Source organism: Haliotis rubra, unplaced genomic scaffold (assembly GCF_003918875.1).
Source record: "Haliotis rubra isolate DU_JTF1 unplaced genomic scaffold, ASM391887v1 Scf348, whole genome shotgun sequence".
NCBI classification, from domain to species: Eukaryota; Metazoa; Mollusca; class Gastropoda; order Lepetellida; family Haliotidae; genus Haliotis; species Haliotis rubra.
Window position 1 is genome coordinate 587,061 of NW_025767022.1, and position 25,973 is coordinate 613,033.

At 40.8% G+C, this 25,973-nt stretch overlaps 1 protein-coding gene across 3 annotated transcripts in view; it reads right to left on the reverse strand.

The window, feature by feature from the left end:
- Positions 1-8,101: 8,101 nt before the first annotated feature.
- Positions 8,102-25,973, reverse strand: part of LOC124284924 (muscarinic acetylcholine receptor M1-like) — a 232,592-nt gene continuing 214,720 nt past the window's right edge. For all 3 annotated transcript variants that reach the window (XM_046721054.1, XM_046721056.1, XM_046721055.1), the window contains one exon: positions 8,102-13,770. In XM_046721054.1, coding sequence (XP_046577010.1) covers positions 11,639-13,714 — 2,076 coding nt within the window. In that variant the 5' untranslated portion in view covers positions 13,715-13,770 and the 3' untranslated portion in view covers positions 8,102-11,638. The remainder of the gene's footprint in view (positions 13,771-25,973) is intronic.

Sequence of the window (25,973 nt, forward strand, 5' to 3'; positions counted from 1 at the left end):
GTCTTAATAATTTGTGATAGCTGTGTAAGGAATGGAAGATCTGAAGGTAATAAATTAACATTGACATTTTTTTCACGTTCAGTGTTTGTGTACTTGAGTTTAATTCAGTTCAGCAAACTTGGAAACACTTCTTGTTGTCTGAAACAGTCTTATTAATCTTCACGAGGATGTTTTGGGACCTTTTTAAAATGATTTCTGATCAAGGATAGGAATTCAAAACTGGACGTATTAGATGAAATAGAAATATGGTGTCGTGTGGTACTGTGCATAGAGGTTGACTCCCGATAGTTTCCAGTCCTGCCCCACAACGAAGCACATGCGACATGTGGTCTCACCTTAGGCAAGCAAAAAATGGGTACCCGGTGGGATAAGGCATGTAACCACTAACCTTCTAGCACCCCACAAGCAGCTTGGGTCTTCCGGGGTAATAATCAGAATGTTTGGGCGCTTCCAGCATGCTAAATGGACTATTATCATTATTTATTATTTGATACAATGTAGATGGACTATTATCATTATTTATTATTTGATACAATGTAGATGGACTATTATCATTATTTAGTATTTGATTTAGATGGACTATTACAATGTACAATGTATGGACTATTATCATTATTTATTATTTGATACAATGTAGATGGACTATTATCATTATTTAGTATTTGATACAATGTAAATGGACTATTATCATTATTTATTATTTGATACAATGTAAATGGACTATTATCATTATTTAGTATTTGATACAATGTAGATGGACTATTATCATTATTTATTATTTGATACAATGTAAATGGACTATTATCATTATTTATTTATTATTTGATACAATGTAAATGGACTATTATCATTATTTAGTATTTGATACAATGTAAATGGACTATTATCATTATTTATTATTTGATACAATGTAAATGGACTATTATCATTATTTATTATTTGATACAATGTAGATGGACTATTATCATTATTTATTATTTGATACAATGTAAATGGACTATTATCATTATTTAGTATTTGATACAATGTAGATGGACTATTATCATTATTTATTATTTGATACAATGTAGATGGACTATTATCATTATTTAGTATTTGATACAATGTAGATGGACTATTATCATTATTTATTATTTGATACAATGTAAATGGACTATTATCATTATTTAGTATTTGATACAATGTAGATGGACTATTATCATTATTTATTATTTGATACAATGTAAATGGACTATTATCATTATTTAGTATTTGATACAATGTAGATGGACTATTATCATTATTTATTATTTGATACAATGTAGATGGACTATTATCATTATTTAGTATTTGATACAATGTAGATGGACTATTATCATTATTTATTATTTGATACAATGTACATGGACTATTATCATTATTTATTATTTGATACAATGTAAATGGACTATTATCATTATTTATTATTTGATACAATGTAAATGGACTATTATCATTATTTAGTATTTGATACAATGTAAATGGACTATTATCATTATTTAGTATTTGATACAATGTAGATGGACTATTATCATTATTTATTATTTGATACAATGTAAATGGACTATTATCATTATTTATTATTTGATACAATGTAAATGGACTATTATCATTATTTATTATTTGATACAATGTAAATGGACTATTATCATTATTTAGTATTTGATACAATGTAAATGGACTATTATCATTATTTAGTATTTGATACAATGTAAATGGACTATTATCATTATTTATTATTTGATACAATGTAAATGGACTATTATCATTATTTAGTATTTGATACAATGTAAATGGACTATTATCATTATTTATTATTTGATACAATGTAGATGGACTATTATCATTATTTATTATTTGATACAATGTAGATGGACTATTATCATTATTTATTATTTGATACAATGTAGATGGACTATTATCATTATTTATTATTTGATACAATGTAAATGGACTATTATCATTATTTATTATTTGATACAATGTAGATGGACTATTATCATTATTTAGTATTTGATACAATGTAGATGGACTATTATCATTATTTAGTATTTGATACAATGTAAATGGACTATTATCATTATTTATTATTTGATACAATGTAAATGGACTATTATCATTATTTATTATTTCATACAATGTAAATGGACTATTATCATTATTTATTATTTGATACAATGTAAATGGACTATTATCATTATTTATTATTTGATACAATGTAAATGGACTATTATCATTATTTATTATTTGATACAATGTAAATGGACTATTATCATTATTTATTATTTGATACAATGTAAATGGACTATTATCATTATTTATTATTTGATACAATGTACATGGACTATTATCATTATTTATTATTTGATACAATGTAAATGGACTATTATCATTATTTATTATTTGATACAATGTAAATGGACTATTATCATTATTTATTATTTGATACAATGTAGATGGACTATTATCATTATTTATTATTTGATACAATGTAAATGGACTATTATCATTATTTATTATTTGATACAATGTAGAAACGTTTGACGTAAGGGCAAGTTGTGTCGATGTAGTACATGTATATAGTGCACAATTGTACAATCAACTCTGCTTTTGGTAGAGATTTCTTTTATGAAAGTGAAAGGGGTTTTGTCGCTTTATTCAAAATGTCGTCATCAAGCAAATGCTGCTCAACATCTTTAAGACATACTGGGACATCACATGTTTTAACTAATCCCGCGCCCAACAACTAATGGATGGACATGTGACATGGGTTAGTGACATGACATGAAGGTTACATGTAGATAGTGAATATCAGTCACATTCAGCTGGTATCACGACATACAAATATCAGTATCTAAGCTTAACTGGCAAAACGAATACCTAATATCGCTGTCTGAAAAAAATAACGAACAGCGATGTTGCTAAGTATTGACGTCATGCTGCACTGTGCCGCCTGTAGCTCACTCAACACACATCAAACCAAGTTTTTGTTTTGATTGTCCTTCGTAGTCATAGACTTTCAGTCGAAAGCAAAACAGAACGATTGAGACATGCCGAGATACGGCCTTCAGCGTCACAGCACGAACATTCCACTTATAACTGTATCCCCCCGTGTAACACTCACCCCTCTACTGGAGGCACCTTACTGACGTCCAGCACAATATGGGAGTTAACCGTGTTTCAGGTGCTAATACAGACACAGAAGGGGCGGAAATAGTATTTTGGGGAATAATGTTATATCGCCGCAAGGTTCAGTGGAAATATGCGATTAAAGCGCCATAACTGTTACCTTTTTTATGATCGAAAATGCTATTTCCGCCCACTCATTCACGTTCCCTGTCGATTTAGCAGGCGAGTCAGTGGTATGTGTTAACGTCACCTCGATGCAGGGAACAGCTTGGGAAGTGAAATCAGGTTTTGCATATTGCAACAAACGTAACCGTGTTTTTACTGTCTTGTCTGCACCACCTAGTCAATACATTACCAGGTGGCGCTGACATTTGATGGTTGGCGAATATTTGTAGGAAAGCTTTTTTTTATATCAGGCGTCACTTGTCATGGTGTCCACAACAGACATTGTCTTGGAGACATGTGAGTGAGGTTTAAAGGGAAATGTGCGTCTTTGTCAAGTAGATCATATTTGTGTGAGTAACGATGACGGTTCACCGTCGGTGTAATCAAGGAAAATGAAGCTGTTGAGATCGTTATGTTCTGCCATTAGACGACCCGTGGTTCGGTATAGTTGTTTCCCTTACCATCAGAGTTCACGAGAGTCACAAGCTTTGAAGGAAATCACTGTATAGTTACAGAGAATCCCTATACTCCTCCTGGTATAGCTACAGGGAATCACTGTATAGTTACAGAGAATCCCTATACTCCTGCTGGTATAGCTACAGGGAATCACTGTATAGTTACAGAGAATCCCTATACTCCTGCTGGTATAGCTAAAGGGAATCACTGTATAGTTACAGAGAATCCCTATACTCCTGCTGGTATAGCTACAGGGAATCACTGTATAGTTACAGAGAATCCCTATACTCCTCCTGGTATAGCTACTGTATAGTTACAGAGAATCCCTATACTCCTGCTGGTATAGCTACAGGGAATCATTGTATAGTTACAGAGAATCCCTATACTCCTGCTGGTATACCTACTGGGAATCACTGTATAGTTACAGAGAATCCCTATACTCCTGCTGGTATAGCTACAGGGAATCATTGTATAGTTACAGAGAATCCCTATACTCCTGCTGGTATAGCTACAGGGAATCATTGTATAGTTACAGAGAATCCCTATACTCCTGCTGGTATAGCTACAGGGAATCACTGTATAGTTACAGAGAATCCCTATACTCCTGCTGGTATACCTACTGGGAATCACTGTATAGTTACAGAGAATCCCTATACTCCTGCTGGTATAGCTACAGGGAATCATTGTATAGTTACAGAGAATCCCTATACTCCTGCTGGTATAGCTACAGGGAATCATTGTATAGTTACAGAGAATCCCTATACTCCTGCTGGTATAGCTACAGGGAATCATTATATAGTTACAGAGAATCCCTATACTCCTGGTATAGCTAAAGGGAATCATTGTATAGTTATAGAGAATCCCTATACTCCTCTTGGTATAGCTACAGGGAATCACTGTATAGTTACAGAGAATCCCTATACTCCTGGTATAGCTAAAGGGAATCACTGTATAGTTACAGAGAATCCCTATACTCCTGTTGGTATAGCTACAGGGAATCACTGTATAGTTACAGAGAATCCCTATACTCCTGCTGGTATAGCTACAGGGAATCACTGTATAGTTACAGAGAATCCCTATACTCCTCCTGGTATAGCTACTGTATAGTTACAGAGAATCCCTATACTCCTGCTGGTATAGCTACAGGGAATCACTGTATAGTTACAGAGAATCCCTATACTCCTGCTGGTATACCTACTGGGAATCATTGTATAGTTACAGAAAATCCCTATACTCCTGCTGGTATAGCTACAGGGAATCACTGTATAGTTACAGAGAATCCCTATACTCCTGGTATAGCTAAAGGGAATCATTGTATAGTTATAGAGAATCCCTATACTCCTCCTGGTATAGCTACAGGGAATCACTGTATAGTTACAGAGAATCCCTATACTCCTGGTATAGCTAAAGGGAATCATTGTATAGTTACAGAGGACCCCTATACTCCTCCTGGTATACCTACAGGGAATCATTGTATAGTTACAGAGAATCCCTATACTCCTGCTGGTATAGCTACAGGGAATCATTATATAGTTACAGAGAATCCCTATACTCCTGGTATAGCTAAAGGGAATCATTGTATAGTTACAGAGAATCCCTATACTCATCCTGGTATAGCTACAGGGAATCACTGTATAGTTACAGAGAACCCTATACTCCTGCTGGTATAGCTTCAGGGAATCACTGTATAGTTACAGAGAATCCCTATACTCATCCTGGTATAGCTAAAGGGAATCATTGTATAGGTACAGAGAATCCCTATACTCCTGCTGGTATAGCTACAGGGAATCACTGTATAGTTACAGAGAATCCCTATACTCCTGCTGGTATAGCTACAGGGAATCACTGTATAGTTACAGAGAATCCCTATACTCCTGCTGGTATACCTACTGGGAATCACTGTATAGTTACAGAGAACCCTATACTCCTGCTGGTATAGCTACAGGGATTCACTGTATAGTTACAGAGAATCCCTATACTCCTGCTGGTATAGCTTCAGGGAATCGTTATATAGTTACAGAGAACCCTATACTCCTGCTGGTATAGCTTCAGGGAATCACTTGATAGTTACAGAGAATCCCTATACTCCTGCTGGTATAGCTACAGGGAATCACTGTATAGTTACCATGGTCGTCGAAAGAGGCACGTTATATAGTGGTATTGGCAGTCTACCCCACGGCGGTAATCGTTGCCCAGACAGGATCACTGGATTATCTGGTCCACACTCCATAACGTCCTGACTACCATCATGTACCTGAGATATTGGTGACTACAGCGTTAAACAGAATTCACTCGCTGGGCATAAATTTGAAATATAATGCCATTAAACTTTGTCTGTTTCATTTTCGGCATTCATAACGTAAGTGTACAGCAGTTTCGATACAAAAGATACGAGACTAAATAAAAAGGTGTGGTATCAAAAAAGCAAATCCTTTCAAAAACATTCTTCCCACATTATGTCTTGATATCACCTACTCTAACTTCAATACACTTGGTCCCTCGAAGCTCAAGCTTTGTTATCCCTGCCCCAGACAAGTATTCTCTGGTCTCCTCGATATAGGTCTGATGGCAATTAGTTCGTTGTTACTGGAAGAGATTATACCACGCAGGTGCGATTAGAGTTCCACGAAGAGATACAAGTCAGCGGGTGTTGGGTGAGGATGACTAAGGAGTATGGACAAGTAATTCACGGCACACTCAGCAGCTGGGTCCAGGGCCCATTTGGTTGGAAGCAGTAGCACACATGGATGTCTCCTTGGTGTTATCCATCTTTTAACGGACATAGTTCTGTGGTATAGTTTTGTTCATCGATAGCCTCTGGCTTTGTTACTGATCTGATTGTCTAACTGGTATATTCCCTTGCTGTCCACAGTTTATGCAACCTCCTTACACTTCGTTGTATGTGTGTGTGTGTGTGTGTGTGTGTGTGGGGGGGGGGGCGTTAAGCCCAATGTTTCCTTTGAATAAGGTTAAGTGATCAAAAGTGCTACTACTACTACTGCTACTACTACTACTATTACTACTACTACTACTACTACTACAACTACTGTTACTACTACTACTTCTACTACTACTATTACTACTATTACTACTACTACTATTACTACTACTATTCCCCTTACCCCTACCACTACGCGGGGTACCTCGTTACCCGGACGCTGACCGAGGTCTATGTAGACGTAAAGTGACATAGTTGAGAATTATAACCCAGGTCGAAACGGGACCGAAGCTTTTCCTTCGAGTGTGTCTGAAAAGGTCCTCAGGACTATTTTTTTTTACAATTTTGAAGGCAAAGCGTTCGTTCACAGTATCTATAGCTTGAGGTGAGCAACGATTTTTAATTGTTGAAATGCATATGTCCAAATGATGATTCGCATTCCATTGGTTAAAATGTCTCTTTGTATCATGTGAGCGCGATTAGAATAGGTCCCTAGCACCTTCTTCTCAATGAGTTGGCTGGTAAGCCTCGGTGAAAGTGTTTTAGGCCGCTGTTTTCACCAAGTAAACATGTGATGGAAAGCACAACCACCATGTTGGTCTCGGGTAGATTGATGAGTCAGCATTATCCGCTGGTCACACGACTCAGCAACCAGTCCCGGTCTATGCCCACCTTCGCCCGTGTTACCATGAGAGTTGTCGCGCATCACCGATCATTAATCTTTAGACGTATTGAAACTGAAACTGAAAAACATCACACAAAGTGTCCTGTGGTATCTTTAACGGAATAATTCCCTGGCGTTCTTTGTAGCAATATCCTTCTATAAGGAGAGCACGTCACTGCACCGTGAACGGTGCAGCTGTCTCCTGATTTAAGCAAAGTCTGTCCCGGGAGAGCCCCATTCCCCACTGCGAGGAGCCACGACGTGTATACACTGGGATATTACTGAAAAACGCTACCGGTATGAAGAATCGGACCCCTTCTCAACACTGCCACCTGTTTTTTTATGTTTAACTACCTCTCCGATTTTTGTTTTGATTGCGTAAGTTATGAAAGTATATGGTATGCACATACACATCTACAAACAAACAACAGCTTAATAAATGTCATCCTCATAAAACATATCATGTCATCATACCAAATGAGGTAATGTTACTCTCTGATAATCATGTACTGTACATAGATTATGACTACAATGTGACTGCATTGTGACTACGCTGTGATAACACTCTCATGACACTGTGACTACATTATGAAATATATCCCACTGTATCAACCCCTACGGTGTCACCAGTCGTGTGAATAGACTGCAGTAGTTAATGTGTCTCAGTTTGAAAGAGCTGCTACGATAATTCCTGGCCGAGATTGACCTGGCCAACAAACAACAGAAGACTATTGACAGTGAGTTGTTTTATGTGTAGTGCTGGGACGGAGCGTCGTCGTGTAACTGAGCGTGTACGTTGACGTCCAGATGACCACGTTGCCGAGGTCAGCCCAGCACAGAACGATCACAGGGATATACAGCGGCAATACAGTCACAAACCTAGGTGTATAGCATTTGGGGCTAGTAACGTGCTGGAGTTGGAACAACATTTGTGGTCAGGGCCACCGACTGTTTCACTACCAATGTACATTACACAGCACAGGCTATCAGATACGTGTTTGTGATAAGACAGCGACCACAAATGTAGTTCCAATCGGTTACACCAGATATTGCACGTTTCAAGATATATCACATATATGTCATTTCGTGGCTATCTAAAAATATGCGTTGTTTCTGGAACCAACAGAATTCGTTCTTCATAAAACTTGGCGCGCTGACGAGGAGTTGATGACTCGATTCAATGACAATATTTGTTTTCAAATGTAACATGTATAAGATACATTGAGGCGATTATATAAATACATATATATATATATATATGTATATATAATTTTAAGAAAATTCCATAGAAGATACGTTTGGTCCCTATAGGATCGTCTTTAACAAAGAAAAGTTTCTTCCAAATCTCGCCGATGACACATATTTATAAAAATATAAAAGATTCTGCAGACTTTAAGGTATAAAACAGATGTTGAGTTTTCTTCCATGCTCACCACTCGGGCACAACAGCCAAGAACAAGGCTATGCGCCGTTTTCACGAAGAAACAAGCCATTGTCCTAATACTTGAATTCATGCGAGTTTTTATTACAATACATACCTTGTGTATAAACATACATGTGTATATATTAATGATACAGACAGATAGTACAAGGCATATACTTTCCTAAACAGACAGATGCAAGGTCATGTTAATACGACTATTACTTACCATGTTGATACAGCGTCATCGGCAGCGACTTGACGACGGCGTTACGTCACAAGTTGCTGCCCTCGTGATGACGTATCTAATGATCCTTGATTATATTAGGTGTTTAGTAATGCATCTCAAATGATAGTGAATATACAAAACTATAGTGACGGCCATATGTTCATACATAAACGAAGTACACTAGTTAGGACTAGGAGGGAACAATAACAGAAGCAGGTGCGAAGACCGCGTCAAGGTCACAAACATGGCGGTCATACAGTGGTCCACTAGCAGTACGGATAGAGTACAGACAGTTGTCACACAGCCCCTGTGCGGACAAGCGGACACAGAGAACGGACATGGAGGCACACGCGCCGTGTGTAGATTAAAGTGGAAGGGTTTCAGTCACATCTTCTCCCGGGCTTGTTACAGTGTAGATTCAACGGGTGCTTCCGGTTTTATTCTGATGTCGGGCACCTAGATATATTTGAAACATCCTATGAAGGAACCTGGCAGACTGACCGTGTGTTGGTCTGTTAACTACTTAAACGTTCCGCAGATCAAACAAGTCTTACAGTGACGTTTTGTATCTATACAAATCAATTTGAATTTCAAGTAATGTAATGCGATTTCAGTCACAATGAAACAAGGAAGAACATCCATACCGGAAGGAAGCAGTTACAGGTGATTGAAATCATACCTTTTCGTGTTTTTAAATGAATAGGTTTCGTTTAACGTATCATTAATTAAATACTGTTCATTTGTGTTAATTTGGAATTGTTTCGCTGAATATAAGGTTCTCTCAAGCCTGGGAGAAACTGTAGACATACGGCCCTTGACTACATGTATACTGAGTGAATCGGAACCCGTCTTGCGAACTTGTAGCTTGTCATCGTGACCCACTATTTGGCTACCGACAGGCTGCTAGACAGGCTACTGGCAACTAGCTGCATCGTACTGACACCAAAGCTTGCATTGTCACAACATCCCTGGCCTACTGGCCTCAAGCATACCGGGCTGCCACTGTCATTACTAACAAAATAATTAGGTCATTAATTACATGTGCCCATTAGTTCCACTTTACAAAGGTTCTTCAATACAGCCGGCTCACATCCTATCGTCCACGGTTACATAATGATATACTGCCCGCCAACACAGTCCCCGACCATTAGGAACATTTGTACCCAAGGCTTGTTAAACAAGGTGTCCACCAGTATGTTTTAGAGAGCGCTGACGTGTGGATTAAAGGGATTTCACTGTTTGGACAGAACCTGTGGAAAGTCTTGTCACGGCCTCCGTCTCGGAAAGCTAGTAAGGGTCCAACTGCTTACCTCGACTAGAAGACAATAAGAGCCGGCTGTATTTGGAACAGAACAAATTCGCATATGGATAACGTTTGTTCTGGTTGCTAATGGACAGGTGTAATGTGACAGAGTTGATGTAGAAACCTGTGAGGGCGGACGCTAGGATAGAAGTCATTCGATTGTACAAACAATAATATAGCCATTCCTATCCCATGGATTAAACAAGCGATTACAGGCATGCTGCAGTCCTGTAAGCTGTGCAGTCGTCGCTGCGTTGTCCACGAAGTATCCCCACCATGGATTTCCTACAGAATACAAGACACTGCCTCCGACATTTGGTGATGCACAAGTTGTACTGAGAGGCAAGACTAAGGAAGTTCGAAGGACGGTGTTTTTCTGAATCTACTAAATATGCATTAAACAATTTTCTGAATATTGACATTTCGTGTAAATCAAATGGGGTTATCGATGCGTCTCTTGTTCTGGAACATTTTTCTAACTCATATAAACAGGTATGTTCTTTTGTACAAAACCATAGAAAATAGATTTTTAATATCTCCATTTTACTGAAACAATACATACTGCTTAATATTTAATGTATTTTTATATATATATATAAGTATAAACTTTTCCATGAACAATTAACAAAACAATATATATATATATCTACAAAATGAAGACTCAAACTTAACGCATTGTTGATAAAATACATGGTCAATAAGTCATCTCAGTTCAGCCTACAAATCACATAAACAGATAATCACAGGTTCATTCAAAGGGACATAGCTCTTCTACGCCATTCCAGACTGTCCTTGCTACCGGGTTCCAGTCACGTGACCATTACGACCAAGGTTCTTTCTGTACATACCACAGTGAATAATGGCCTGGTTCCAAACCAGCCTTCTCGGGGAACTCTAGTACCAAGTAGGCGTCTCTCAGAGTTCATCGTATGGGGTCCGATGTATTATACGAATATTGCATTTCTACAAACTTGTCGTTGTGGAAGTACAGTGGTAATGTCCAGTGTTGCCGTATAAAACTATAACAAATTACAATGAGACTTCTTTAGTGGGAGCAGTTATAGGAAACACCCTGTGGATCAGGTCGTTGGACTATCTGACATGACACGCTTTGTATAATCACTTTATAAATAGGCTTAACAACACGATACATTCCATCGATGCATTCACACCCTGGCCCGCAGGCTCCATTCATGCGGTCGATCTGGATTCATCACCGCCAGGTCACGTGATCAACACTAGTCGAATACTATCACACGAATCCAGATCAGTTTACGGTTACATGTAACAATGAACTACACGTGGCACAGTGAGCGTTACGTCCGATGCCAGTCCAGTTTGAATATCCTAAGGAAAGTCCGTTTGAACTGGGCATTGGCAAACGCATAGCAGAATGGGTTGATCGGGCTGTTGAGATAACACAGCCAGTATGTAAAACTGTAGAACCTTGCGTTGATACCGTCCCAGCCCGCTATAGCTATCACAAAGGCCATGATATGGTAGGGCGTCCAACACACTACAAATGCGCCTAAGATGAGCGTGATAGTCCGCAGAGCTTTGCGTGCTCTGTTTTCAGATTTGGACTTTCGTTCGCGGCGGTTCCTTCGCCGACTGTTTCGTGAGCGCACAGATTTGACAAATGTTTGTAAACGACCGTCCTTCCTTCTACGTCTTCCTCCAGCAGTCAATCTCTGCATCCCGCGGTCATCGGCACTGTCTTTGTTGTCATAAGGGTGGAGATTGTTACCATCACTTGCCGGCTGTTCAACTGGCTCTTCTTGCTTTTCTCCGAACGTATCTTCTGTTGCCAAGGGAACACGGACATGGATGCTCTCAACCTGGCATGTTTCTGCGCCATTCAGAGAATTCCGCCGACGCCATATTGGTGACGAATTACCTTCGCCATCTTCATTTACGTTTTCGGAAACTTGCGACTCGGATAGAAGCTTAACATTATCCCCAGCCAGGTTGCTGAAGCTCTTTTCATCAATGAAGCGAATGCCTTTGAGGACGTCGTTCTGAATGAGAGGCACAGACGAACGATCCATCTCACTAGCCGACGCCGAAAGCAGGTTGTCGATATCAGTCACCTGCGTGCCTGATTCAAACTCGGATATGAAGTCGCACCTAATGTCCATTCGGGCAGTTGGTGCCAGAAAGTTTGAGTCAGGCATGTGTGCAGGATAAGCACTGTCCGTTTGGGGAGACTTCCTGTTGGTCTTACTTGAGTCAGGTTGCAGCGCGTTGTTGATGAAGCCTTTGTCGGGGATCTTCGGGGGCTTACTGTTGGCAGTGAGTGGCGTCTTGCTAGTTTGAGCTGTTCCCTGACTGGAACTGTTTTCTTCATCTGATGCAAAGGCTGGGCTGCTGGACCTGTCTTCATCTTTCTCGGAGTTATTCCTCTTGACAAAACTAGTTGTAGTGACAGTTCCGGTAGCAGCTGTCTTGTTGTTGGCTACTGTCTGCTTTTTGGCCTTTTTGGTAGCTTGAGGAATGCTGTCACTACTATTGGACGCCGTCGCCTTGGCCGCTGTGTGCTCTATAGCGAGTTCCATGGTTGACTGCAGTTTTTTGTGTTTAGCATCGGATTTTCTTTGCAATGTTAGAGCTACTCTATAAATACCGGCATACAGCACGCACATCACCACCAACGTAATCCAGTAATATCCAATCGTTAACAAGAATGTGAAGAGGGGGTCACTCATGAACTGCACCTCACATTCTGTGGGCTGCACTGTCCTTCCCTCGGGTACGAAATACTGCCATCCAATTACGGCCGTGAAAAATACTACAGTTGGCAAAATCCACGTGACAGCGATCATGACGAGCACTTTCCGTTCTGTGCGCCAGTTGCGGTACTTAGCTGGAACTTTAACTGACAGGAACCTATCCATTGTGATGAGGAACACAGTGTACTGCGACGTGAGGCAGACTGTCCAGTCCAACGAGAGCCACAGGTCACACAACCATGGGCCCAGGGGCCAATAGCCGTCCAACAATAAGTACTGGGTAAACAGGGGCATAGAAAACGTTCCGATAAGTAAATCTGAAACCGCCAGGGACGCAAGGAAATAATTCGTAGGTTGTCGTATACTCCGTTCAATGCCAAATGAAAGCAGCACAACAATATTACCGAATATAGTCACAATGCTGATGGTTCCGGCTAAGAGGCCCAGGATCACAGTCAGCCACATTGGATGGGCAGTATGAGCTTGGTTCGCAGAGTTGGCCAAACTCGTGTTGTCTTGGGACTCGGACATATTTGAAGTATAGTTAAAAAAACACGCTGTCATGTTCATATCAGGTGTAGCAGTTCCACAGACGTTCAGCCCCAGAGATCCGTTCAACAAGAACCCTCCCGGATCCATCATCACACCAGTGTTGTTATCCATTGTGGCAGAAGCAGCACCTGCAGGACTAGCCAGCCGTTACCGTACTGTCATGGCATCTGAAACACAGAGTAATACATGACAGCATGACAATCAACAATCAACACTCAAGTCATGACACATTCAGACGTAAATTACAGTTATTCCACCCTTGTCATTTAATTGACAAACTAACGACTACTTTTCGAAAATATTTTAGGCCACATCCGCTAGCGCTTCCCGCTTGTATTTCGCATCGTTGCCTTGAGATAAAATTAATCCCCAGCATATCGGTGTGTACTGGTTAATTCATATAGATCTCACTATACATTTTTTCGTCTATGGGGGTTGTACATGTTTACCTCCATATACGAAAACACAACATCAAAGTCAGTTTTGTATATTACGGTGCAATGAACTTTTACACAGGAAATATGATGTAAGATTGCTTCACATGAACATACACAGAACTCTACAAACATTCTTCAGTACTTACACGATAGACAACGGCTTCCAACAATATGATACACACGAGCTACCTTTTTGTTTTATATGACGGGAAACGGAGATCTTGTTTACCTTGTTAATTAATCCTACACTCCAACCTATTTCCATATTAGGACGGCACGGTGAAGTGTTTTGCTGACACCAAGACATGACGCTAATATCTGTCTGAACTCTCCACAAAGGTCACCGTGAATCAGCGTCACACGCGTGATCACGTGACAAGATGACCAACCGTCGAAGGTCATTAATGGTTAATGGTACGGAAGGAGCGACTGAAGTCATCCCTATCAGTCTTGTATGAAGAAAGTAAGCGAGTCACTTAGTACCTCCCCGAGGAATGGAGCATAAGAGGTTTCATCGTCTTCAAACCCCCGCCAACCTGGTTGAGGAAACCTCCCGCACAGTACATATGGCAGGACCCTGTCAAACCGCCACTACCGCGTGGCATGTGTCAGTTCCGTGTTCCCTCCACTACACAAGCACCTTCCCGCGAAGGCCAACCTGTACTGTTAATACGGGCTCAGATAAGTCTGTTAATGTAATAACAACGTGTTTCCCACGTTGGAATAATCCAATCAGGACTGGAAAACATTGTCTTGGATGAGCCTGCAGTGTAAGGGGATGACTGTACAGCCACACTGTCAACGTAATGGTGACTTTAAAGGTAAAAGACCTTCAGGACAAAATATAAACATTGTGTTTCCGTAAACACTACTCCACGTGCTTCATTACGACATGTTTGTTTGTTTATGATTTACGGTACGACTAGACAATACACCTTGACTGAATTATATTATTTAACGAGACAGCGTCATGTTTTTGGGATGTTTTCTTATTGAAAACCAAGCTTATCGTAATTATTTTGCTGATGGAATGATCGCTCAGCGAAGCATACTTGATTTGACCTTGCCTTTGGATAGGCATAATATATGACTACTACATACACACACACACACGCACGCACGCACGCACGCACACATACATACATACATACATACATACATACATATATACATACATACATACATACATACATACATACATACATACATACAAAAATATTGCTTTATTTTTAATTAAATACATGGAGGGGAATGGCCAAACAAGTTATATTTCCTGCGTTCAAAATTCGAAGATTCCCTGAAGATCAAGCGATTGATCTGATATTGAGTTACATTATTCCAGTATTAACTGTACCAATTTTTTCATCGGTGTCCAACGTCTGAACATGGGGGGCGTTTTCTAATCAAGACGTTAACCGATTCTTTGTGTATTTTATAACATTATGCTCAGTTTCAATGGTACAGTCGTTTTCGGCCGCGTTACTCCACTAAAGAGGTGGAGATGGGATCCAAACTTCAGACCAATGTTTGACTAATTTATTGCTTGATCCTATCACTGTTGTCGCTTCCCAGCGCCGCAGTCTGTAAACCCACGATAAATCCAGAATGGGAATTTTCCCAGCAGCGCCAAGAGCCACGATACCATCTCTCCTCCCCTCAAATGTCGCCCAAAGAAGCAATAAATAGGGGTAGGTGTTAATTTTCTGACCCGGATCGATGGTGAGCTGGATCTATCTCAGATTAAAGGAATCCTCTGATGAGGTAAACTCATTTCTGGGACAAATTGCAATCAGCCTAAGTGAGCGTCAGAACCCTATCTCACCCCTACAAACCCAGTGAAGACTAACTCGTTCAATTGCTAGCCCCGTCGACCTAACAAGCTTGCAGTGGAATTGTGAAAACGCGCCGAATGAGGTGTTTGTTCCCCTCTTTAGGCATCGGCACCACTTAGTTCCTATATTCAAAGTGCGGACAAGCAATTGCACTTAAAGAGGAATAATTTGCAACCTTATCTTCGCCTACAGCGACAAAGTATCGCTTCTTCATTTGAGAAATCAACGTTCGAAGCAGAATTTCAGAAAAAAAATCGAAAAATGCAATTTTGCAAACAAGCATCAATTGAACACAAACTACGTGAAACGTTTCACTTCGACTTACAGATTGCTGATGAGGGAAGCACCAACCCATCCATATGTAGGCACATAAAATTGTGGTGTTCGGGAACCTGTGTTATATGTAGGGAGTTGGTCCCTATACAAACGGTCTGTGTTATATCAAGGGAGGTTGTCCCTATACAAAAGGTGTGTGTTATATCAAGGGAGTTGGTCCCTATACAAACGGTCTGTGTTATATGTAGGGAGTTGGTCCCTATACAAACGGTGTGTGTTATATGCAAGGGAGTTGGTCCCTATACAAACGGTCTGTGTTATATGTAGGGAGTTGGTCCCTATACAAACGGTTTGTGTTATATGTAGGGAGTTGGTCCCTATACAAGCGGTCTGTGTTATATCAAGGGAGTTGGTCCCTATACAAACGGTCTGTGTTATATGTAGGGAGTTGGTCCCTATACAAACGGTCCGTGTTATATCAAGGAGTTGGTCCCTATACAAACGGTCTGTGTTATATGTAGGTCTGTGGTTGTATAGTTGGTCCCTATACAAACGGTCTGTGTTATATCAAGGGAGTTGGTCCCTATACAAACGGTCTGTGTTATATGTAGGGAGTTTGTCCCTATACAAACGGTCTGTGTTATATGTAGGGAGTTGGTCCCTATACAAACGGTGTGTGTTATATCAAGGGAGTTGGTCCCTATACAAACGGTCTGTGTTATATGTAGGGAGTTGGTCCCTATACAAACGGTCTGTGTTATATGTAGGGAGTTGGTCCCTATACAAACGGTCTGTGTTATATGTAGGGAGTTGGTCCCTACACAAACGGTCTGTGTTATATGTAGGGAGTTGGTCCCTATACAAACGGTGTGTGTTATATCAAGTGAGTTGGTCCCTATACAAACGGTCTGTGTTGTATGTAGGGAGTTGGTCCCTATACAAACGGTGTGTGTTATATCAAGGGAGTTGGTCCCTATACAAACGGTCTGTGTTGTATGTAGGGAGTTTGTCCCTATACAAACGGTATGTGTTGTATGTAGGGATTTGGTCCCTATACAAACGGTCTGTGTTATATCAAGTGAGTTGGTCCCTATACAAACGGTATGTGTTGTATGTAGGGAGTTTGTCCCTACACAAACGGTCTGTGTTGTATGTAGGGAGTTTGTCCCTACACAAACGGTCTGTGTTGTATGTAGGGATTTGGTCCCTATACAAACGGTCTGTGTTATATCAAGTGAGTTGGTCCCTATACAAACGGTCTGTGTTATATGTAGGGAGTTGGTCCCTATACAAACGGTCTGTGTTATATCAAGTGGGTTGGTCCCTATACAAACGGTCTGTGTTGTATGTAGGGAGTTGGTCCCTATACAAACGGTCTGTGTTATATCAAGGGAGGTTGTCCCTATACAAACGGTCTGTGTTATATGTAGGGAGTTGGTCCCTATACAAACGGTTTGTGTTATATGTAGGGAGTTGGTCCCTATACAAACGGTCTGTGTTATATGTAGGGAGTTGGTCCCTATACAAACGGTCTGTGTTATATGTAGGGAGTTCGCCCCTATACAAACGGTCTGTGTTATATGTAGGGAGTTGGTCCCTATACAAAAGGTCTGTGTTATATGTAAGGAGTTGGTCCCTATACAAACGGTCTGTGTTATATGTAGGGAGTTGGTCCCTATACAAAAGGTCTGTGTTATATGTAAGGAGTTGGTCCCTATACAAACGGTCTGTGTTATATGTAGGGAGTTGGTCCGAATACAAACGGTCTGTGTTATATCAAGGGAGTTTGTCCCTATACAAACGGTCTGTGTTATATGTAGGGAGTTGGTCCCTATACAAACGGTCTGTGTTATATCAAGGGAGTTTGTCCCTATGCAAACGGTCTGTGTTATGTGTAGGCTGTTTGTCCCTGTACAAACGGTCTGTGTTATGTGTAGGCTGTTTGTCCCTATACAAGTGGTCTGTGTTATGTATAGGCCGTTTGTCCCTATACAAACGGTCTGTGTTATATGTAGGGAGTTGGTCCCTATACAAACGGTCTGTGTTATATGTAGGGAGTTGGTCCCTATACAAACGGTGTGTGTTATATCAAGTGAGTTGGTCCCTATACAAACGGTCTGTGTTGTATATAGGGAGTTGGTCCCTATACAAACGGTCTGTGTTATATCAAGGGAGGTTGTCCCTATACAAACGGTCTGTGTTATATGTAGGGAGTTGGTCCCTATACAAACGGTTTGTGTTATATGTAGGGAGTTGGTCCCTATACAAACGGTATGTGTTATATGTAGGGAGTTGGTCCCTATACAAACGGTCTGTGTTATATGTAGGGAGTTGGTCCCTATACAAACGGTCTGTGTTATATGTAGGAGTTGGTCCTATACAAAAGGTCTGTGTTTATATGTAAGGAGTTGGTCCCTATACAAACGGTCTGTGTTATATGTAGGGAGTTGGTCCCTATACAAACGGTCTGTGTTATGTGTGTTATATCAGTTGGTCCCTATACAAACGGTCTGTGTTATATGTAGGGAGTTGGTCCGAATACAAACGGTCTGTGTTATATCAAGGGAGTTTGTCCCTAAACAAACGGTCTGTGTTATATGTAGGGAGTTGGTCCCTATACAAACGGTCTGTGTTATATCAAGGGAGTTTGTCCCTATACAAACGGTCTGTGTTATGTGTAGGCTGTTTGTCCCTGTACAAACGGTCTGTGTTATGTGTAGGCTGTTTGTCCCTATACAAGTGGTCTGTGTTATGTATAGGCCGTTTGTCCCTATACAAGCGGTCTGTGTTATGTGTAGGCTGTTTCTCCCTATACAAGTGGTCTGTGTTATGCGTAGGCTGTTTGTCCCTATACAAACGGTGTGTGTTATATGTAGGGAGTTGGTCCCTGTACAAACGGTCTGTGTTATATGTAGGGAGTTGGTCCCTATACAAACGGTCTGTGTTATATGTAGGGAGTTGGTCCCTATACAAACGGTCTGTGTTATATCAAGTGAGTTGGTCCCTATACAAACGGTCTGTGTTATATGTAGGGAGTTGGTCCCTATACAAACGGTCTGTGTTATATGTAGGGAGTTGGTCCCTATACAAACGGTCTGTGTTATATGTAGGGAGTTGGTCCCTATACAAACGGTCCGTGTTATATCAAGGGAGTTGGTCCCTATACAAACGGTCTGTGTTATATCAAGGGAGTTCGTCCAATTACAAACGGTCTGTGTTATATGTAGGGAGTTGGTCCCTATACAAACGGTCTGTGTTATATCAAGGGAGGTTGTCCCTATACAAACGGTGTGTGTTATATCAAGGGAGTTGGTCCCTATACAAACGGTCTGTGTTATATGTAGGGAGTTGGTCCCTATACAAACGGTGTGTGTTATATGTAGGGAGTTGGTCCCTATACAAACGGTCTGTGTTATATGTAGGGAGTTGGTCCCTATACAAACGGTTTGTGTTATATGTAGGAGTTGGTCCCTATACAAGCGGTCTGTGTTATATCAAGGGAGTTGGTCCCTATACAAACGGTCTGTGTTATATGTAGGGAGTTGGTCCCTATACAAACGGTCTGTGTTATATCAAGGGAGTTGGTCCCTATACAAACGGTCTGTGTTATATGTAGGGAGTTGGTCCCTATACAAACGGTGTGTGTTATATCAAGGGAGTTGGTCCCTATACAAACGGTCTGTGTTATATGTAGGGAGTTGGTCCCTATACAAACGGTCTGTGTTTTATCAAGTGAGTTGGTCCCTATACAAACGGTATGTGTTATATGTAGGGAGTTGGTCCCTACACAAACGGTTTGTGTTATATGTAGGGAGTTGGTCCCTATACAAACAGTGTGTGTTATATCAAGGGAGTTGGTCCCTATACAAACGGTCTGTGTTGTATGTAGGGAGTTTGTCCCTACACAAACGGTCTGTGTTGTATGTAGGGATTTGGTCCCTATACAAACGGTCTGTGTTATATCAAGGGAGTTCGTCCAATTACAAACGGTCTGTGTTATATGTAGGGAGTTGGTCCCTATACAAACGGTCTGTGTTATATCAAGGGAGGTTGTCCCTATACAAACGGTGTGTGTTATATCAAGGGAGTTGGTCCCTATACAAACGGTCTGTGTTATATGTAGGGAGTTGGTCCCTATACAAACGGTGTGTGTTATATGTAGGGAGTTGGTCCCTATACAAACGGTCTGTGTTATATGTAGGGAGTTGGTCCCTATACAAACGGTTTGTGTTATATGTAGGGAGTTGGTCCCTATACAAGCGGTCTGTGTTATATCAAGGGAGTTGGTCCCTATACAAACGGTCTGTGTTATATGTAGGGAGTTGGTCCCTATACAAACGGTCTGTGTTATATCAAGGGAGTTGGTCCCTATACAAACGGTCTGTGTTATATGTAGGGAGTTGGTCCCTATACAAACGGTGTGTGTTATATCAAGGGAGTTGGTCCCTATACAAACGGTCTGTGTTATATGTAGGGAGTTGGTCCCTATACAAACGGTCTGTGTTTTATCAAGTGAGTTGGTCCCTATACAAACGGTATGTGTTATATGTAGGGAGTTGGTCCCTACACAAACGGTTTGTGTTATATGTAGGGAGTTGGTCCCTATACAAACGGTGTGTGTTATATCAAGGGAGTTGGTCCCTATACAAACGGTCTGTGTTGTATGTAGGGAGTTTGTCCCTACACAAACGGTCTGTGTTGTATGTAGGGATTTGGTCCCTATACAAACGGTCTGTGTTATATCAAGTGAGTTGGTCCCTATACAAACGGTATGTGTTGTATGTATGGAGTTTGTCCCTACACAAACGGTCTGTGTTGTATGTAGGGAGTTTGTCCCTACACAAACGGTCTGTGTTGTATGTAGGGAGTTTGTCCCTACACAAACGGTCTGTGTTGTATGTAGGGATTTGGTCCCTATACAAACGGTCTGTGTTATATCAAGTGAGTTGGTCCCTATACAAACGGTCTGTGTTATATGTAGGGAGTTGGTCCCTATACAAACGGTCTGTGTTATATCAAGTGAGTTGGTCCCTATACAAACGGTCTGTGTTGTATGTAGGGATTTGGTCCCTATACAAACGGTGTGTGTTATATCAAGGGAGGTTGTCCCTATACAAACGGTCTGTGTTATATGTAGGGAGTTGGTCCCTATACAAACGGTTTGTGTTATATGTAGGGAGTTGGTCCCTATACAAACGGTATGTGTTATATGTAGGGAGTTGGTCCCTATACAAACGGTCTGTGTTATATGTAGGGAGTTCGTCCCTATACAAACGGTCTGTGTTATATGTAGGGAGTTGGTCCCTATACAAAAGGTCTGTGTTATATGTAAGGAGTTGGTCCCTATACAAACGGTCTGTGTTATATGTAGGGAGTTGGTCCCTATACAAAAGGTCTGTGTTATATGTAAGGAGTTGGTCCCTATACAAACGGTCTGTGTTATATGTAGGGAGTTGGTCCGAATACAAACGGTCTGTGTTATATCAAGGGAGTTTGTCCCTATACAAACGGTCTGTGTTATATGTAGGGAGTTGGTCCCTATACAAACGGTCTGTGTTATATCAAGGAGTTTGGTCCTATACAAAAACGGTATGTGTTATATGTAGGGAGTTGGTCCCTATACAAACGGTCTGTGTTTTATCAAGTGAGTTGGTCCCTATACAAACGGTATGTGTTATATGTAGGGAGTTGGTCCCTACACAAACGGTTTGTGTTATATGTAGGGAGTTGGTCCCTATACAAACGGTGTGTGTTATATCAAGGGAGTTGGTCCCTATACAAACGGTCTGTGTTGTATGTAGGGAGTTTGTCCCTACACAAACGGTCTGTGTTGTATGTAGGGATTTGGTCCCTATACAAACGGTCTGTGTTATATCAAGTGAGTTGGTCCCTATACAAACGGTATGTGTTGTATGTAGGGAGTTTGTCCCTACACAAACGGTCTGTGTTGTATGTAGGAGTTTGTCCCTACACAAACGGTCTGTGTTGTATGTAGGAGTTTGTCCTCACACAAACGGTCTGTGTTGTATGTAGGATTTGGTCCCTATACAAACGGTCTGTGTTATATCAAGTGAGTTGGTCCCTATACAAACGGTCTGTGTTATATGTAGGGAGTTGGTCCCTATACAAACGGTCTGTGTTATATCAAGTGAGTTGGTCCCTATACAAACGGTCTGTGTTGTATGTAGGGATTTGGTCCCTATACAAACGGTGTGTGTTATATCAAGGGAGGTTGTCCCTATACAAACGGTCTGTGTTATATGTAGGGAGTTGGTCCCTATACAAACGGTTTGTGTTATATGTAGGGAGTTGGTCCCTATACAAACGGTATGTGTTATATGTAGGGAGTTGGTCCCTATACAAACGGTCTGTGTTATATGTAGGGAGTTCGTCCCTATACAAACGGTCTGTGTTATATGTAGGGAGTTGGTCCCTATACAAAAGGTCTGTGTTATATGTAAGGAGTTGGTCCCTATACAAACGGTCTGTGTTATATCAAGGGAGTTTGTCCCTATACAAACGGTCTGTGTTATGTGTAGGCTGTTTGTCCCTGTACAAACGGTCTGTGTTATGTGTAGGCTGTTTGTCCCTATACAAACGGTCTGTGTTATATGTAGGGAGTTGGTCCCTATACAAACGGTCTGTGTTATATGTAGGGAGTTGGTCCCTATACAAACGGTCTGTGTTATATGTAGGGAGTTGGTCCCTATACAAACGGTCTGTGTTATATGTAGGGAGTTGGTCCCTATACAAACGGTCTGTGTTATATGTAGGGAGTTGGTCCCTATACAAACGGTCCGTGTTATATCAAGGGAGTTGGTCCCTATACAAACGGTCTGTGTTATATCAAGGGAGTTCGTCCAATTACAAACGGTCTGTGTTATATGTAGGGAGTTGGTCCCTTTACAAACGGTCTGTGTTATATCAAGGGAGTTTGTCCCTGTACAAACGGTCTGTGTTATGTGTAGGCTGTTTGTCCCTGTACAAGTGGTCTGTGTTATGTGTAGGCTGTTTGTCCCTATACAAGTGGTCTATGTTATGTGTAGGTTGTTTGTTCCTATACAAGCGGTCTGTGTTATGTATAGGCTGTTTGTTCCTATACAAGCGGTCTGTGTTATGTGTAGGCTGTTTGTCCCTGTACAAGCGGTCTGTGTTATGTGTAGGCTGTTTGTCCCTATACAAGCGGTCTGTGTTATGTGTAGGCTGTTTGTCCCTATACAAGTGGTCTGTGTTATGTGTAGGCTGTTTGTCCCTATACAAGTGGTCTGTGTTATGTGTAGGCTGTTTGTCCCTATACAAGTGGTCTGTGTTATGTGTAGGCTGTTTGTCCCTATACAAGCGGTCTGTGTTATGTGTAGGCTGTTTGTTCCTATACAAGCGTTCTGTGTCATATGTGTATGATCTCCCTTATCATGCCCAGCAAGCTGTCTACACACAGTCCCACAAAATGTCCCTGATGCATCAGTATGTTCGTGCCGTTTATATAAACTATCCTTATACCGTCACAAACATGGACCTGATTACATACACTGCATGCTACCGACCAGACAAACATGTGTGGATGAATGAAATGTCACCGTTCTGGCAACAGACATGCCCTGCGTTAGATGTTAGGTTTAAGCCACTTTGATTTCAACCATTACTTCATCTTCCAATTTCCATATACTGTATTTATCTTAAATGATTTTCCCTATACAAGTGGTCTGTGTTATGTGTAGGCTGTTTGTCCCTATACAAACGGTCTGTGTTATATGTAGGGAGTTGGTCCCTATACAAACGTTCTGTGTTATATGTAGGGAGTTGGTCCCTATACAAACGGTCTGTGTTATATGTAGGGAGTTGGTCCCTATACAAGGGAGTTGGTCCCTATCAAGGGAGTTGGTCCCCATACAAACGGTCTGTGTTATATCAAGGGAGTTCGTCCAATTACAAACGGTCTGTGTTATATGTAGGGAGTTGGTCCCTTTACAAACGGTCTGTGTTATATCAAGGGAGTTTGTCCCTGTACAAACGGTCTGTGTTATGTGTAGGCTGTTTGTCCCTGTACAAGTGGTCTGTGTTATGTGTAGGCTGTTTGTCCCCATACAAGTGGTCTATGTTATGTGTAGGTTGTTTGTTCCTATACAAGCGGTCTGTGTTATGTGTAGGCTGTTTGTTCCTATACAAGCGGTCTGTGTTATGTGTAGGCTGTTTGTCCCTGTACAAGTGGTCTGTGTTATGTGTAGGCTGTTTGTCCCTATACAAGCGGTCTGTGTTATGTGTAGGCTAGGGGTGTCGCGATACGCGAATGTATCGATACATCGATACACTTTTACTGACGATACGATACTCGATACATGCTTGCGTGTATCGATTCCTATTTTAAAACTTTATCGATTCAAATTTTTATGCTATATCCATCTCCTTCGAAGTCTTGATAGTAAAATTATACGAGATCGCTCCGATAAATAGATGTAGCTAGCTTTACTTAAAAAATAAGCTGGAAACTAACAGCTTTTGTGATTGGTTAGACTATTTTGATGGACCAATCAGCGAGCGCGTACGTTGCCTGTAAGGTAATGCTATGAAAAGGCGCGAAAATTATGTATCGCGATACGTATCGTATCGTGACCATAAAATCGTGATACGTATCGTATCGTGAGATTGGTGTATCGTGACACCCCTAGTGTAGGCTGTTTGTCCCTATACAAGTGGTCTGTGTTATGTGTAGGCTGTTTGTCCCTATACAAGTGGTCTGTGTTATGTGTAGGCTGTTTGTCCCTATACAAGTGGTCTGTGTTATGTGTAGGCTGTTTGTCCCTATACAAGCGGTCTGTGTTATGTGTAGGCTGTTTGTTCCTATACAAGCGTTCTGTGTCATATGTATATGATCTCCCTTATCATGCCCAGCAAGCTGTCTACACACAGTCCCACAAAATGTCCCTGATGCATCAGTATGTTCGTGCCGTTTATATAAACTATCCTTATACCGTCACAAACATGGACCTGATTACATACACTGCATGCTACCGACCAGACAAACATGTGTGGATGAATGAAATGTCACCGTTCTGGCAACAGACATGCCCTGCGTTAGATGTTAGGTTTAAGCCACTTTGATTTCAACCATTACTTCATCTTCCAATTTCCATATACTGTATTTATCTTAAATGATTTTCATAGAAGAAATTACTTGTCATTCATTTATGCAAATACACTATTTACTTTAAAAAAAGTTGCGTACAAAGGGTCAGATCAGCAGCCAACTCATCTCGATGTGGCCAGTGACCATTATCCGCACAAATATCTGTTGAGTGTAAGGCAAAACACAGGTACAAATGATATGAACGGTATATGAAAAACAGAATTAAGAATCCTCTGCTAAAAACAGACTCTTGTACGATTTCGACTGTATCATAACAAATGTGAAATCACGATCATCAAATACCTGATATTACCTGACGTTCGTGAAAAGGAGGCCACGGTCACAAACACATGCAAACATAAGAAATATTACTAGAATTTATGTTTGTTTGTTTGTTTGTTTCTTGTAAAACGACGTAGTCAGCAATCGTCTAGCGATCTGACGACGTTCTGTAAATAATCGAATCTGGACCAGACAATTCACTGATTGACATCATGAAGCGATCTACGCAATTCGGATACGATGGCATGCATCAATCAAGTCTTCGTCCCTGGCCACTCCATTCCGACAGTCTCTTTACAGTTAGCGTGGGTTGCTGAAGACAACTATCACAAACACACGACATCGTTTGATCTGATTCGTCAAATTTGGAACTTGACTATCATAAAACCATTCGAAAGTTTCACAACAATGATCAAACA